We start from the raw sequence: 15040 nt of genomic DNA, 5'->3' as shown, positions 1-15040 counted from the left end.
GAGCGAGAGCGACAGCTCTGTGTGTCTTTTCAGTTTGTTTTTGTGAATATCCCCCCCTCGTACGCAGCGAGCGGGCTGACCGACTCGCAAACCAGAAACAGGGACAGGGACGGTGCACCAGCCCTGCTACATTTTCATCACTTGTACCCTTCTTCTGCTGTCACGAGGCCTCACGAGAGAGAGAGCGAGAGAGGAACACCGGATGTACGACTTTCACGTCCAAAAGAATCGCTTTGCTACGCGGTGCTGAGATCCTCCACAAACCGGGTTATGAAATAAATAATAATAAAAAGTTTGAGTAATTCAAAACAATCGCGGTGATGTATTGTAGTTTTTAAGTATTCATTTAAACACACGTGCTCGCTACAGTGTGTCATGAAAGAGGGTATTTGCATTAGTAGGGCAGTCTTCTCCATTTTGTTTGCCAGAGCAGTGAGAGGACAGACAACAGAGGCCCTGCTTAATCCCTTTGGAGAACTAGTGCATGAATTGATATATCCTCCTCTCTCCTCCTCCCTCTTTCTCTCTCTCCTCCTCTTGCTAATGTCTTTCCTAGAACTTGAACAAACAGCCCTGTGCGTGTAGGACACATAAGACAGATGTTTAGGATTACTTTCACCTCATTGCTCCATTGTGTGCACTTTAAGGGAGCTCAGCTGATGTGGAATGCCACTCATTCAGGCTCCGTGCTCCTACAGGGCTCCTCCTGTTTATCAAAGTGCCATCTGCACTCAAGACGGAACAACACCATTTTTAAGGTGGGAAGAATAATTCAGTGGCATGGTGTTAAATAAATCGAACACTCCTCTCGTGCTGAAATTTGAACGCTGGCGGTTTAGTCGTGTGTTCGTAAACCCTACAATCCCTATTTCCCCTTTTAAAGAAATGAGGCTAGCCGCCTTCTTTGCTGTCTTTGTGTGTGTGTGTGTTTACAAATGTAGAAACAAATGGGCCAGACCCACATTGATATTGTTGAGGGGTGACATTATCTTTTAGCAGAGCACTTATCTAATCTGGCTGCTGTGGGGAAGCTTGGAGGAAGTGGCTATGGGACAGGGGCCGGGGATGCTGCATCTTTAATTACCATTGATATCGCAATAGAGAGGAGAGGGGATGGAGGAGCGTAGCCGACAGGGTGGGGGGAGAAGAGGAGGAGGAGGAGGTGGTGGTGGGGGTGGGGGTGAGTTGAGAGAGGGAGAAGACCCGTGTTCACTTTTTAATTAAGGCTCCGTAGTGTAACTCGTCAATGTACATTATTGGAAGAATGAACGTCAATGCCATTGCTTTTTCTCCCCCTCCTTTATCTCTGTCAATGATTCAAAGACATGATTTATGGTTCGTCTCCGTCTTTCAGGATCATCCATCAAGCGCTGGCTCTGCCGCAGCGCCACCCGTTGTAAATCATTCTGAAAGCCTGTCACTCATTTCCATTAACCGTTCCTCTGTCGCTCTGGTCTCCGCCTCCCTCAACCTCCTTTTTTCTCCCCCCCTCTCCTCTCCTCTCCTCTCCTCTCCCCACTCCTCCTCTCCTCTCTCCTCTCCTCCCCCTCGGTGCACAACCTACAGCCACGCAGGGTATCAGTTCCGTTCCGCTGCCTCGTCCGCCTACCTTCTTTTCAATAAATTAACCACTTTCTCCCATGCAATGAATAAAAAAAGAAAAAAGAAAAAGAAAGGCTCCGCACTCGTCTTGCAGTCGGCACCTACTCCTCCTCCATTACAGCTGAACACCTTACAAATGTCACGCCGCTGACTCGTAGGCTAAATGAGGATATAGCGCAGAGGAAATATTTTTGTTGCGCTGACTTTTCCAGTGGAAATATTTGAACAGCTTTGATATGTTTGCAGTGTGGTATTAATGAACATATATCCCACACGTACACGGGGCGTCTGCGTCTGATTTTATTAGTTTTTATTGTAGGTGACTCGAAGATAATTTGCCAAAAAAAAAAAAAACTGAACACACACACAATAAACGCCCATGTTTCCTCGTTTTGGACCGTGTTAACGTTGTTTCTTTTGTGTACGTTCTCAGAATTCTCTTAACAGTTAATGGGAAACAATATTATGTCTGTAATTATTCCACGTGGCAAAAGCAACACTAAGTGGGCAGTGCTGCCTTTAAATGCTGTCGGTGTTCTGTAAATCCTACCAGTAGTTTAATTCAGACGCTCTAACAATGACTGTAGTCTTTAACCAGTTTTTATAGAAACAGGTCTTATGAACAGAAATAATTGGCTCAATGGAGTGACTGTCAATCTCTTACAATGGTTGATGTGCCTGCTCTGGGGAGCCCAATTCACTGGCTTCTTTTTTCATTCTAATCAACATCTAGATATCAACACAGCAGAATACCCACAAACAGCAGAAAGCCTGTTTTGAGGGGAAACTTTCAACTATTGGGTGCCAACACATTTCACTATTTGGGCAGCCATTGTTCTCAGAATGGGCTGTCAAAGTGACAATGCGCACCAGGCAAATCCAGAAGTTTGCACTTTTCAGAAAACAGCGGGCCCTAATCATTTCGCGGAGGACACTTGACAACAAATTTGCCATTAAAATGAATCTGAATAGGAGGGGAGCAGGGGCTGTTTTTGAAGCATTTCTGCCTCTCTTACTGTTGCTCGTCTTGTCCCACAGAGCTCCAGGTTTTGGCGGGCTCGCCTCTCTCCCTTTATGCTTGCCATGAAGCAGCCTTTGGTCCCACTAGAAACTGACAGTACCACGCTTCAGCTGCAAATTCACTCTGTAGCCTCATTGTATTTAATGAAGGGAAAAAGTGGCAATCTACTATTAATGAACTTGGAATGTAAAAAAAAAAAATGCCTCCCTTTGCTGAAAACTGCATAAAACTGCTTGTACAAGGAAAGCTCCGGCTGGAGCCCGTCCAGAATCTAATGAAAGATCCATACAGGGGGGAGCAGGCGGGAAGAGTTAGTGAAATGCAGATTGTTTTAATAGAATACACACAGTCTCTTCCAGCTGCACTATCAGATTCATCAAGGTCTGACCTTGATGGAAGGCTGTTGTTGTTTGGGAGGGCCAGTGTTTAGGGTTCATGCAAAGTTTATGATGCAAGGACTGTATGTACTGTATATGCTGTCTAAGGATCTCAGGGGAAGCCTAAATGGAGCACGGTCCGTGGAGCGAAGAGTGAAGGAGACTTGCAGCTGGCTGCTTTCTTTTTTTTTTTTTTTTTTTTTTTGGGAGTGTGGAGGGGGTACTTTAATATTAAATCACACAAGATCACAAGGAGGTAATTTAATATTACAAATAATTAATTACTGGATATCGCGCCCCCTCAAATGCAAAAAGTCACACCGGTGTTTACAAAACCTCAGACAGTGATTGAATTGGAATTGAAAAGCTCTTTATTTATCCCGGTTAGTGGCACGAAAAACAAACAGCACGTCAGGCGAGCGTAGGCCATCATACCTTTCACTCAGTATCTCATAAAACTAGAACAAAGGTCTTATGTGTGCAAGGCAGTGGTCCTTTAAACGATGGCCCACTTTCCTCCCCGCCGCCACGCAAACATTCCTGACTGACATTCAATCAGGGAAATTTGAACCAAAGCAAGATGGTCTTTTATTAGTACCGCCCTGTTTGCTCGACTGGTCAGCTCCAATATGCGAAGCGGTTTGAGTGGCACACTGTAGGATGATGGGTTCACTCTCTGATAAGGGTGAATGAGGGGTAAACTGCTATTCTGCAGAAAGGAACCATCAGACCTCATCATGTCGCTCCTGGAGAGTCGTGTCACGGGCTCTTCAGAAACCAAGTGACAGAGCGGCGCGAGGCTGCTCCCCTTCCTGCCATATACTGTAGTGGAAAATACACTGGAGCCGAAGCCGCCCTGCTTCTGCTCCGCCAACTGGAACTTTGTATCAGTCGGGGGCAGAAAAGATCATCTATAATCTGACAAATATACACTGAGGCTTTTAAGCCTCTTCGGTTGTAACGTTATCCTGCACGCTCGCCAAATTGTTTGTGTTTACCTTTGCTTGTTAGCAGAAGAGGCCCAAACGCACAATGCAGCTTATTCAGCGGGCGGTAATTTAAAGAGTTTGTTCAACCGGAATTACAAAAATAAAAACTATTTTTTTTTTCAAACTCGTCTCTGGTGGCATCCAGGATTTATTTGCCCTGGTTTTAATATGTCTGCAGTAGAGTGGAGTTTAGTTTAAGAAGTACTCAGCCCATTTACTTATGTACTCCTCTATAAAAAAAAAGAAAAGTAAAAGAACTGAACGCAAAAGCTGCTACAAGGGCGTTTTATTTTGTGTTGATTCTAGCGACCCCTGTGGACAAAAGCCTTGTTTCGGTATCCAACTGAATCTGATCCGATGAATCATTAAGAATAACTGTATAAAAATAGACAATCTTCTCGCTGGTGGTCTTATTTGTTATTGTGGTAAATATAGAGGCAGCATCAATTTAGAGTTTCATAACTAGCGTGCAAGTTGTACTTTATCGTTGCCGTTGTTGGTTGAGGACGTTTAAGTGAATCACACTGCTAAAATAATGCGTCATATTCTATCAGCTGATTACATGTTTTATATGTGGCCTTAATGCGAAAAGTAATTTGACGCTGCAGCTCTCAAATAATGAATTTAAGTACTTGAGTAAATGGAAACTACCGCCTCAGTGATAAACATATAGAACATCATTATCTGTGTACAAGTACAATTCATGGCTGAGCTGTTGTATTGGATTGCATCAGATTGTCTTGTCTGTGCAATAGCCATGTCTTTGTATTGTCATATTGTCTTTCTTGTGTGGAAAATCTATAATAAAATCTAAATGGGAAAGATTGCATCAGATTTTACATGTCTACCTAATAAAGCGGCCACTGGCTTTTTGTAATTTGTGCGAACGAGCCCTTTAAAAAAAAAATAATGTTCTGTCCTTGTATATAATAATATGTCGTACTCAAATAGCAAATATTCGTCTGGCTTTGTGTCGCTGCTCTGCTGAAGCTCTATGAGACAGGGTGGGAATGTTGTGTGTATAGTTTTTTATTTTTTTCCTGCCGGTGCTGATAGGGGACCCTTTGGTGAGATGCAACACCAGGCAACTGCATGTGATGCGGCGGCTGTGGCACGTTCAAAGTGATGACTTAGGTGCTGGAGTGCAGATTGCAATGCTCTCCCACCGCTCACTTCCAATTAGGCAGCAGGCCGACTGATGCGTCTCGGAGCAGAAGCTTCTAGTAGGCATCAAAAGGAGCAGCGTCGCTCGGTGACATCACGGAGAGGAAAGGGGGCTCCTGGAGCTTCAGGCAGGGCGGACTGATGTAGCACAGTAAATGTAGTGATTAGCATCTGTGCATCATGCAAGGACAGACTTTTATATTCCCACGTTTGTAGCGTTACATAAAAGAAATAACCCCGTAAGTCAAATTAAACATCCTCAAAGGCTCGGTTTGTGTCGGATATCTTTCCTGCGTTCGTCAGCCGTGTTGATTGTGAAAGTTCTCTGTGTTTTTAGTTAACAGAATGTTGGTTGTGAAAACATTTTTGATTAATTGCCATAATTATTGTGATCATTTTTGCCCAAATGAACAGCCAGATGGCAGGATATGGTGTCATATTTGCGATCCTATCATATTAATCTGGCTCTGGGTCCATCTGAACACATTGTGCCGTTTGCTGTGTTCACAATCTGTCCTCGAGTTGTCCATGTCTCTTTTTTTTTTTTTTGAGCTCCAAGTTTTTATTTGATTATATTGGACTATTAAATATTAAAGTCGAGGGTGTATGAAAGCAAGGCATTTATCTGCATGAATAGCTTTGTGTTTAGTGAAGGAAGTAATGCGCTTTAAGTAACATCTCCTTCATGCATACAAAAATTAACATGAGTGTTTCCGTCTTGTGGTTTTTCAAAGCCTCAGAAAGATCCAACAAAAACCACTTTGTGGCAGATTCATGTCTGCTTTTAAACCCCACTTTTCATCGTCTGTTCTACGGATTGTCCTTTTTATTTGTGCACCACAATATTAATGCTCGACACAACACGATAGAGACTCGGTTGCAGTTTTTTTGCGTCTGTTAAAGACAACGTTGGAATCATTTGAAAGTGGTGAGATGAAATAATGGGTTGGATGGGAACTAATGACACATTTCTATTTAAAAAGCAAGTCAAAAACCATTTAATTCTGTGATATCAATTAACCTCCAGATAGAATTTGTCAAAAAAGGAGCAGGCAGAATGTGATTGTTCTCTCTTTACTCTGCAGTGTCCTTGGGCTCGGGGAGACTGTTTCCTGACAGGGAACAATGAAGAGAGAGGTGTTTACAGATCTTTACAGATGGCTCCGGGGCTCGGAATTAGCTCTTCGCCATTTCTCATGTGATTCAGCTCAGACTACTAACTTCAGATGTGTCATCAAGACTATCATCGGGATGTCTGACAATGTATCCGTTTGATCTTGACGTGCACCGCTCACCAACTTAGTCAGATATCACTGTCAAATATTAAACCCTGTGACATGTGTGTCTCAGTCTAATGATAGCTCACTGAAGAAAAAGAAAAATCACATCGCGGTGACTTTTATAAACACAGCCACCCCTGTTTCCTAACATCGCAGGCACAAAAAGAGCTTCACAACTTTTGGAATTGTGTTTTTCTTTTTTTTTGTACGCCGAGTACTTTCTGACTGACATTTCACACCTATTTATAACAACAGATGAGCACGGTGACTAAGTGTTTTTTAAATGTACAGACACAATTAATTGGGCACATTTCTGCGTGTGAGTGAAAACAGAAAAGAAGAAGAAGGAGATGATAGTTACTGAGACAGCCTGGAGATTGTTCAGTGATCCTGACCTGCGTTGTTAGCGTGTTCTCTGCAGGCCTCCTCCTTCTTTTCTTTTTTTTTCCTCCTTTCTTTTTTTCTACATGGCATAAATCCGGGAGATGAAAATGTCATGGAGCAGGTTCATTTTGCAAAGAGGTTTTGATTGCCATGCGCGTGTAATTGATTGTTCCAAGGACAGGGGGAAATCTAGAAATGTCATAACAGTCCTGCTTAGGTTGGTCCCACCACTAGGCAATCAATGAGAAGTAAAAAGAGATATTGATTTGCGAGCAGCAAAAACTGTAGCTTGAGACAACCGGAGAGCGCTGGGGAAAGTGGCACAGACGTGCAGACCTGTCACTGGCACCTATGAATTACCCAATCTTCTCTGAAGATAGTGTTACCTCGGATACTCGCAAAACTCCTGCGCTGGGGTATTGCAGCTGTCCATTAGCTAAGCTCCTCAGGCTGCTAACTCTCTGTGGCTTGTCAGATTAATGAAGGAAATGTTGACCTTCCGAGGGATAAATGTTGATGTTCTCAAATTCACAAAAGTTTCTGCTGGCATGTTAACATTGGAAACAGAATGCCCTTTTACAGCTGCCGCGCATATTTCTGAAAGTGATTGACACGTTTCGAATAGACTCACTCGCAGGACGGAGGAAGGGAGCGAGGGAGGGAGGGATTGTACTCAATGAAGATACTAATGCTCAGAGTTGAGTTGTAAATATATTGTCATATAAGCCTTTAGCCGCAATCCAGTTGGACAGCGTGCTGCCATGAATGTAGCAGTAAATGTAATCTACTATTTCCTACACAGTTAGCTGGTTTCTCTAGATGTAGAGAGAGAAAAGAAAAGAAAAGAAAAGAAAAAACCTTTTGGCTGCTGCTTCTGTAAATCCAGGCCCTGCTATGCCAAGAGTCTGTTCTAACGGATAAAGGTTATAAACACTTCAACTGCCTGATTTATGATGGACACCTCAGGTTTTTTGACCTTTGCATATCTCTGTCTGAAGATATAAATTTGTAGTGACACAGATTGGAGGCTTTACAGCAGTTTATGACATGCTAAATCTCAGGCGAGGCATGCCAGCCTCTTGTTTTGTAAGGCTAGTTAGGCTGGGAGTTGCCTCGCTTGGCCTCAGAGACAACATTTTCAGAAGCATGCGAGCAGGCATTTCTGATTCTTCTCCCCTCGACAACGATGTTTTATGAAGCAGCATTGGCGGTTTGTTGTGCAATCTTGACTAACTTGTTCGACACAGTGTAATGACCTTTTGTCTGGTGCTGTGGGATTGTCCTTGAATCTGATCTTGCATTGTGGAGTAATGCAGCTTGGCATGGCGGCACTTAACCGAGGTAGACCAGGAGAAGAGCTTGGCAGAGCGCTGTTACAAATGGTGTAAGAAGCCGAGTTAGACATGTGTGTATCTTGGAGTGATCCCTGCCAGAAGGTTAATTGGTGCCTCTGGATGTCTGCTACTTAGGGCATCTGATAGAAAGGCGTAGAACAGCAGGAAGGGCAGCTGTTAATCTCTGTCAATTCCATCCTCAAATACCACGATAAGACACAAACATTCCCATTAAAACTGATATAACTACATGTAAGTGGTTATTTCCAGGAAAACAGTACTTAGCTCTCCTTTGTGAAAGGCACATTTATCTCACAATTACGGTAGGTGAAAGTGGACTGCGTTTTAAGTTACATAAAATATGCAGGAAATAGCTTTTACATGACAAGGATTGAGCCTTTTCTATCAAACCATCAGTGGACTGGAAAAATGCTCATCTCGCCCCACTTTGGTGTACGTTCTTACCAGTCCTTCAGTTTTAGTGATGACTTTGAAGAGAGAGGACATCAACTGGGAGCTTGTCATAGCCATTGGTGTTCTCCCCTCACTGTGAATACCATATATAAGACTATAAATAAAACATACCTCTGTGCTCTTGACAACTCTCTCCCTTAGCATCAAGGGTGTTTTGGAGGCCATCACAGATCTCGGCTGGCCAATCAAAACATCTCTCTTGCGGTGGATCAAGGTCACAGCACATTGGTTGCTCTTGGGTGTGTGTGTGTGTGTGTGTGTGTGTGCAGGCTCTTGTTCACGAGGCCCCATTCTCCATGTTTGTTTTGAAAGTCCGAATCCCCATCTCCATCTCCGTCCATTAGCTGGCAGGCAATTCACCTCCAGGGTTTCTCTTGAGGCACTTGTGAAATATTGATAAAAAAAGAAAAAAAAGTCTTATTTCAGAAGGCAAAGAAGGGAAGACGTTCTATGGGCCGCCCGGTGTGGGACTCCTCTGAGTGCTCGGCTTCAGCCGTCCCCACATGGAGTGCCCTCTATTCAGCCAAAGAAATATTAACCATGTGAAATGCAAAGTGCCTGGACAGGGCTGTTATGTCCTATTCATATTTAACACAGAGCACATCTGCCACGTCTCTCCCCAAAATGCACATTTTTCCAGCCACGACTACGAGGCGGAAAATATCTCAAGATATGTGACATCGCTGACAAACTGCATTTATTGCAGGGCGCTCTTCAAAAAAAAAAGATATTCAAACATCGGGTTGCGATATTGTCGGGTGGGGTTTGGATTTTAAATAATCGGAAACAAGTTAACGCCAGAAAGGACGCTTTAATCTTCTGTAGACCCTGCAGCCACATGGAAAACCCCTTCTATGCTGAGTCAAGAGTTTCCACTAATTGGATGATGGGAAATATGTCAATTAGAAATACTGTTGTTTAATTATCTGTTAATTGAAGCAATAATGTGTGTGCTCTATGAGTTGGGAGAATGAACAGGTGAATAATGAAAGAAGTAATTGCTGTTTATGAGACTGTCAGGGAAAATATAATGATGTGACAGATTGCCGGTAATTTTTTATTTTTTTTGAAATCGTCTAGTTTTAACACTGATAATTGAATCAGCTTTTCCACCGGCGTGATCAACATCTTCATCAGCATTCACATTTGCAACAGATTTTTATTTAGCTTAATGTCTTCTTAAGTAATGTTTGTAACGTCAAGCCTTTTTTTATTTATTGATAGTGCAATGCGGGACATTAAAATGTCTCGAGTTTGTGTTAAGCCATTCCTCACACGTGGCTTGAGGGAAGCCGAGGTGAAGAACAGAAGGCTTACAATTTTCATTGCAGTTTTGAGGCATCCATAATCACTATGGAATAGGTCATTTACAATAACACTTAACGGGCCTCCAGAAGAATCAATTTCCTTTTGTCACTCAGTGGCCCAATGATTGTTGTAAACATCTCAACTTGAGGCCAGAGAAACCTTGGACACAGCACTAAGTCAATGGCCTGTCGTGAATCACATGGTGCCGTTACACCAGCAGCAGTCTGTTAGTAAAGACATTATGTCCAGCTATACTCTCCGAACCTCCCAAGGCACAAACTAGATGTCATTACGTTGCCCTAAATGGCTTCTGTGACTTCTCACAGAAAAATTATACTCGATGCACCTTGGAGAAATGTAATAAATACATGAAAGGCATAGTGTGTTAATGTCATTAATTTCCGTGTCTCTTCCTTTTCTAGTGTACATGCCCGATGAAGACCCCGCTCTTCAGGATGCCGTCACCGAGGAAGACGGCGAGAACGACGCTCAGACCGAAGAGGAATGCTCCGAGAAGACCAGCCCCAAAGTGTCCGAGGACAGAGAGCTAGACAACAAGAGCACCAACACTTATAGCAACCAGAACTCTCCCATTAGTGTCCTTTCCAATCAAGAGGCAGAGCTGGAGTCACGCCTTAGCGACAGCAGTGACAGACTCTCAGACTTCAAAACCTCCTCGCCACCTGAGAGCCAGCGGGATGATGAAAGTCGAAGCTCTAAACACAAAGAGGAAACAGGAGGCAGCTTGGAAAAAATGAGGGCAGCTTATGCAAACTTTCTCTCCGATTCCTACTGGACGGGGATAGGGATGGACTTGAAAATAGGCAAAAACACCAGCAAAGCCAACTGTGACAGCACCAATGGAAGTACCAAGAGTGAGTTTGACTGGCACCAGGACGCGCTCTCTAAGACCTTGCAGCAGACACTCTCCCCAAAGCCCCAATCCAAACCTAACCTCTTTAGCTCTGTCCACCTGTACAGGCAAACCACCAAACCCTGTGGCTCAGTGTTCACGGGAGCCAGTCGATTTCGCTGTAAGGATTGTAGCGCTGCTTATGACACTCTGGTGGAGCTGACAGTCCACATGAACAAGAGTGGACACTACCAGGACAACAACCACAGCAAGCAGAGTAATTCCTCTGCGTCGTCCTCGAAATCTAGGAAACGAAATTTGCACGACATGGAAGGAAAAGAGGACGCGCAGAAAGTTTTAAAGTGCATGTTCTGCGGCCACTCGTTCGACTCGCTCCAGGATTTGAGCGTCCATATGATTAAAACTAAGCATTACCAAAAAGTGCCTTTAAAAGAGCCAATTCCAGTACTCACACCCAAACTGTTGCCACCAGCAAAGAAGCGGGCCTTTGATTCGGTGAGGCCGTGCTCCCCTGACTCTACGACTGGTGTGGCCGGCTACACCGAGGCACAACGGGCCGCCACCATTTCAAACGCTAACAACAATCGCTACGGCTACCAGAACGGAGCGAGTTACACTTGGCAGTTTGAGACGTGCAAGTCTCAGATTCTTAAATGCATGGAGTGCGGGAGCTCCCATGACACCCTTCAGCAACTCACCACGCACATGATGGTTACTGGACACTTCATCAAGGTCACAAACTCGGCCTCTAAAAAGGGTAAACAGTTAGCGCTTGACCCCTTGGCCATAGAGAAGATCCAGGGTTTAGCTGAGCCCGCTGCCGGTGACACAGAGGGAGAAAAGGTGTCTCCAAAAAATCTGTCCCCCGGGAGCAGCGAGAAGGATAGCCAGGGGGAAGGTACATCAGACAAAATGGAAGAAACTGAAGCCAAGGATGACAAGCAAGAGACTGAGGATCAAAAGGCAGCCAATGGGACTTTTAAGTACCCTTATCTCCGTGAGGAGGACCTTGAACAGGACTCAGGAGGAGGAGGGGACATACTTAAATCTTTAGCCAACACAGTGGCTTCTGCCATCAATAAAGCTCAAACAGGGACACCAAGCTGGAGTGCCTATCCGAGCATTCACGCTGCCTATCAGCTCTCCGGCATCATCAAAAGCGCCCCACTCTCTGCATCTCCCCCTGCTCAGCTAAAGCAGACATTTAACCACAAGCTGAGGCCGATTGCCCCAAAGGGGAAGTTATACCACAGTGCTGCGGGAGCTGAGGCTCCCCAGGGACAGCATCAAAATGTGGACATCAAAAAAGAAAAGGTTGGCATTAGCGATGGTAAAGAAAGTCAGAATATTAAGTTTGATCTGGTGGAGAATGATGACAGCGATTGTCAGGATGATTCCTCTTCCTCTTCAAAGCTTGATGCAGACTGTGTGAATGAAGGGAGTGAAGCGATCAAAGGGAAGTTGAGCCCAGATTTCTCTGACAGAGGCAAGACACCAAGCCCCTCTGCCAGCAATGGACGCAGCACTACTTCAGAGCCTCTCAGTGACACTTCGGCTATACTTGGGATAAACCCTCTTAGTGCACTGCAGTCGGTTCTGAACAATCATCTGGGCAAAGCAAATAAGCCCAATAACTCAAGAGTAGATAAACTATCTGCTCACAGCAAGTCTATTTTTGCTGACATTAACCGAAGCAGTGAGAAACCAGCTTTAATGCTTGGAAACGCTATAAGAAATAGGCCAGATAACAACTTCCTCTTTGTTACCGATGACCAACCAATAGACCTGACGAAATCTAAACACAGCAAGCAAGGTTCCTCGCTACTACATCCTTCCGCCCCGATGCCGCAGAAATACGCTCTGTCCGACATCGCAGATATGGTTAAAGTTCTTCCGAAAGCCACAACGCCGAAACCCTCCATGCCGTCGAGGATCCCGACCATGAAACTGGAATCAGACGTCAGGCGCTTTGAGGACGTGTCCGCCGAGGTGTACTCCGTCCACAAGCGTAAAGGTAGACAGTCAAACTGGAATCCTCGCCATCTTCTCATCCTGCAAGCTCAGTTTGCCTCCAGCCTCTTCCTGACCTCTGAGGGTAAGTACTTACTCTCGGATCTCGGCCCTCAGGAAAGGATGCACATCTCCAAGTTCACTGGATTGTCCATGACCACCATTAGCCATTGGTTAGCAAATGTAAAATACCAGCTGAGGAAAACCGGAGGGACCAAATTTCTGAAGAACATGGACACGGGCCACCCGATCTTCTACTGCAATGACTGCGCTTCCCAGTTTAGGTCGCCGGCCGCGTTCATTTCCCATCTGGAATCCCATCTCGGGTTCCAAATCAAAGACATGTGCAAAATGCCGGTAGAGCACCAGACGAAGGTAGAGGAGCCAGAACTGTCGAAGGCCCTCAGCGTCAGAGCCACAGAGTCTCTAGTCACGGAGGAGGACATTGACGCAAAGTTCAAATGTAAGCTCTGCTGTCGGACATTTGCGAGTAATCACGCAGTCAAACTCCATTTGAGTAAAACTCACAGCAAATCCCCCGACAACCATTCACAATATGTGGAAATGGACAAGGAGTAGTTTTTCATATTATTGTCACTTTTTTTTGTTTTGTTTTAGTTTTTTTCCTTTTTTATTTTAATACACGGGTCAGATATTTCAACCATTTTTCAATTAGCGTTGTGTAGTGTGCATCATTATGACGTTTAAAAACCATTTCATGGAGTACAGCAAAGACACACTGGTTAGAAATTGTATAAGGAAAACACTAAGAGATACTTTTGCACCCTGCTCAAATGCATCACCAGTAATGAAATGTATTACTGCTTGAAGAAACATAATTGCTGATGTTTGCATGCAATAGCCCTGGCTATGACTACTATTTATTTGTATGATATGTCAAGTTTCAATTGTATTTCAAAGACAAAATAATGAACTAATTGTACTTTCTGCGATACAGTACACCTGCATAAAACGTGCAGCTGTTAAAACAGGTAGCCCGACACACGATAACACACACACATGCAGACCTGTACAGTGTATTGCTATGTAAAGATGTTTTGTGTTGCAATGATAGAAGAGAAGAGAAAAAAAAAAAAAGCACTTTAATAAATGTTTAATCACCAGTTTAGACTCGGATTCTGTACATGACTCAAAAACAATTAGGATAATTTCACATGTAAATATATTTTAGAAGAAAAAAAAACAACAAAAACAAAACAACAAGTGTGTTTCATGCAACAAGGATAACAGCAAGACAGATGATACCTGTGATACCTGCACCTTTTTTTACTTATTCAAATAAAGAGTTAACATTTGATAACAGCTTGTACATCTTTTTTTTATTTTCCTCTTGAATTGTTTTGCAGCTCGAAGATTTTCTTGCTTATCTCTGACCAACTGATGAAATGATGGAGAATAAATATGTGCATTTATTCTACCACCAACAAATTATACCCAATATGAAGTCTTCACGTGCTACATGCTATTAAATTTAAAGTTATTGCCAGGTAAATATTAGGTCCTTTCATCCTAGAAATACTAACAATTAAATAAATATTAGGTCCTTTCATCCTAGAAATACTAACAATTAAAAATATTACAATTCATTTCAGGTGAAACATAAAGAGCCTTTTATTCCAGCTTGAACATGCAAAAAACACATAATTCAATATATACTGAGCATAAAGTCATCACCAATCAGTTATTTAACGTTTACATCGGTAAACTCAATTAAAAAAAAAGACATTTTCCTTATAATTAATACCGAATCATATCGTTCTTTCGAGCAAACATCTGAGCGAATTATCAGGAAAATATAAAAGTCATAAAATCCAAGTATCTCATGTCGTCCTTTTCTATTACAATGAGTGGAAGAAGCTCAGTGTGACAAAGGACAGCATCCTCACACTGTATAGTACACTGCATCCTCTCCTCTTCATCTTTTTTTTTTTTTTTGTACCTTATGACTTTTAGATACACCTCACAGATACATCTTCTTGTCAGACTTTATTGCTTTCCCGTGAACGCGGCTGCTGTTGCTGCAAGATGGTATCATAACAATTAAACATATTTCCTCCAGCTCTATTATTTCAAGGCTATTAAAAATAATTGCCTTCTAAATTCATAAACATTTTATGCAATTCATCTCCTTTTCGAGCAATCAAGTCCTCAATTACCTCCACCCATCAAATCTCTGTTTTATAACGGCCAACTGACATTTGA

The 15040-nt window shown here is 43.2% G+C and overlaps 1 protein-coding gene across 5 annotated transcripts in view; it reads left to right on the top strand.

The window, feature by feature from the left end:
- tshz2 (teashirt zinc finger homeobox 2) overlaps positions 1–14135 on the top strand; it is a 100780-nt gene extending 86645 nt beyond the window's left edge. For all 5 annotated transcript variants that reach the window (XM_027288761.1, XM_027288759.1, XM_027288758.1 and 2 more), the window contains one exon: positions 10356–14135. In XM_027288761.1, coding sequence (XP_027144562.1) covers positions 10361–13396 — 3036 coding nt within the window. In that variant the 5' untranslated portion in view covers positions 10356–10360 and the 3' untranslated portion in view covers positions 13397–14135. The remainder of the gene's footprint in view (positions 1–10355) is intronic.
- The last annotated feature ends 905 nt before the right edge of the window (positions 14136–15040 follow it).

This window comes from Larimichthys crocea, chromosome XV (genome assembly GCF_000972845.2).
Source record: "Larimichthys crocea isolate SSNF chromosome XV, L_crocea_2.0, whole genome shotgun sequence".
NCBI lineage: Eukaryota > Metazoa > Chordata > Actinopteri > Sciaenidae > Larimichthys > Larimichthys crocea.
Note: the sequence above shows the minus strand (reverse complement) of the source record. Positions and strands in the feature narration are given on the sequence as shown.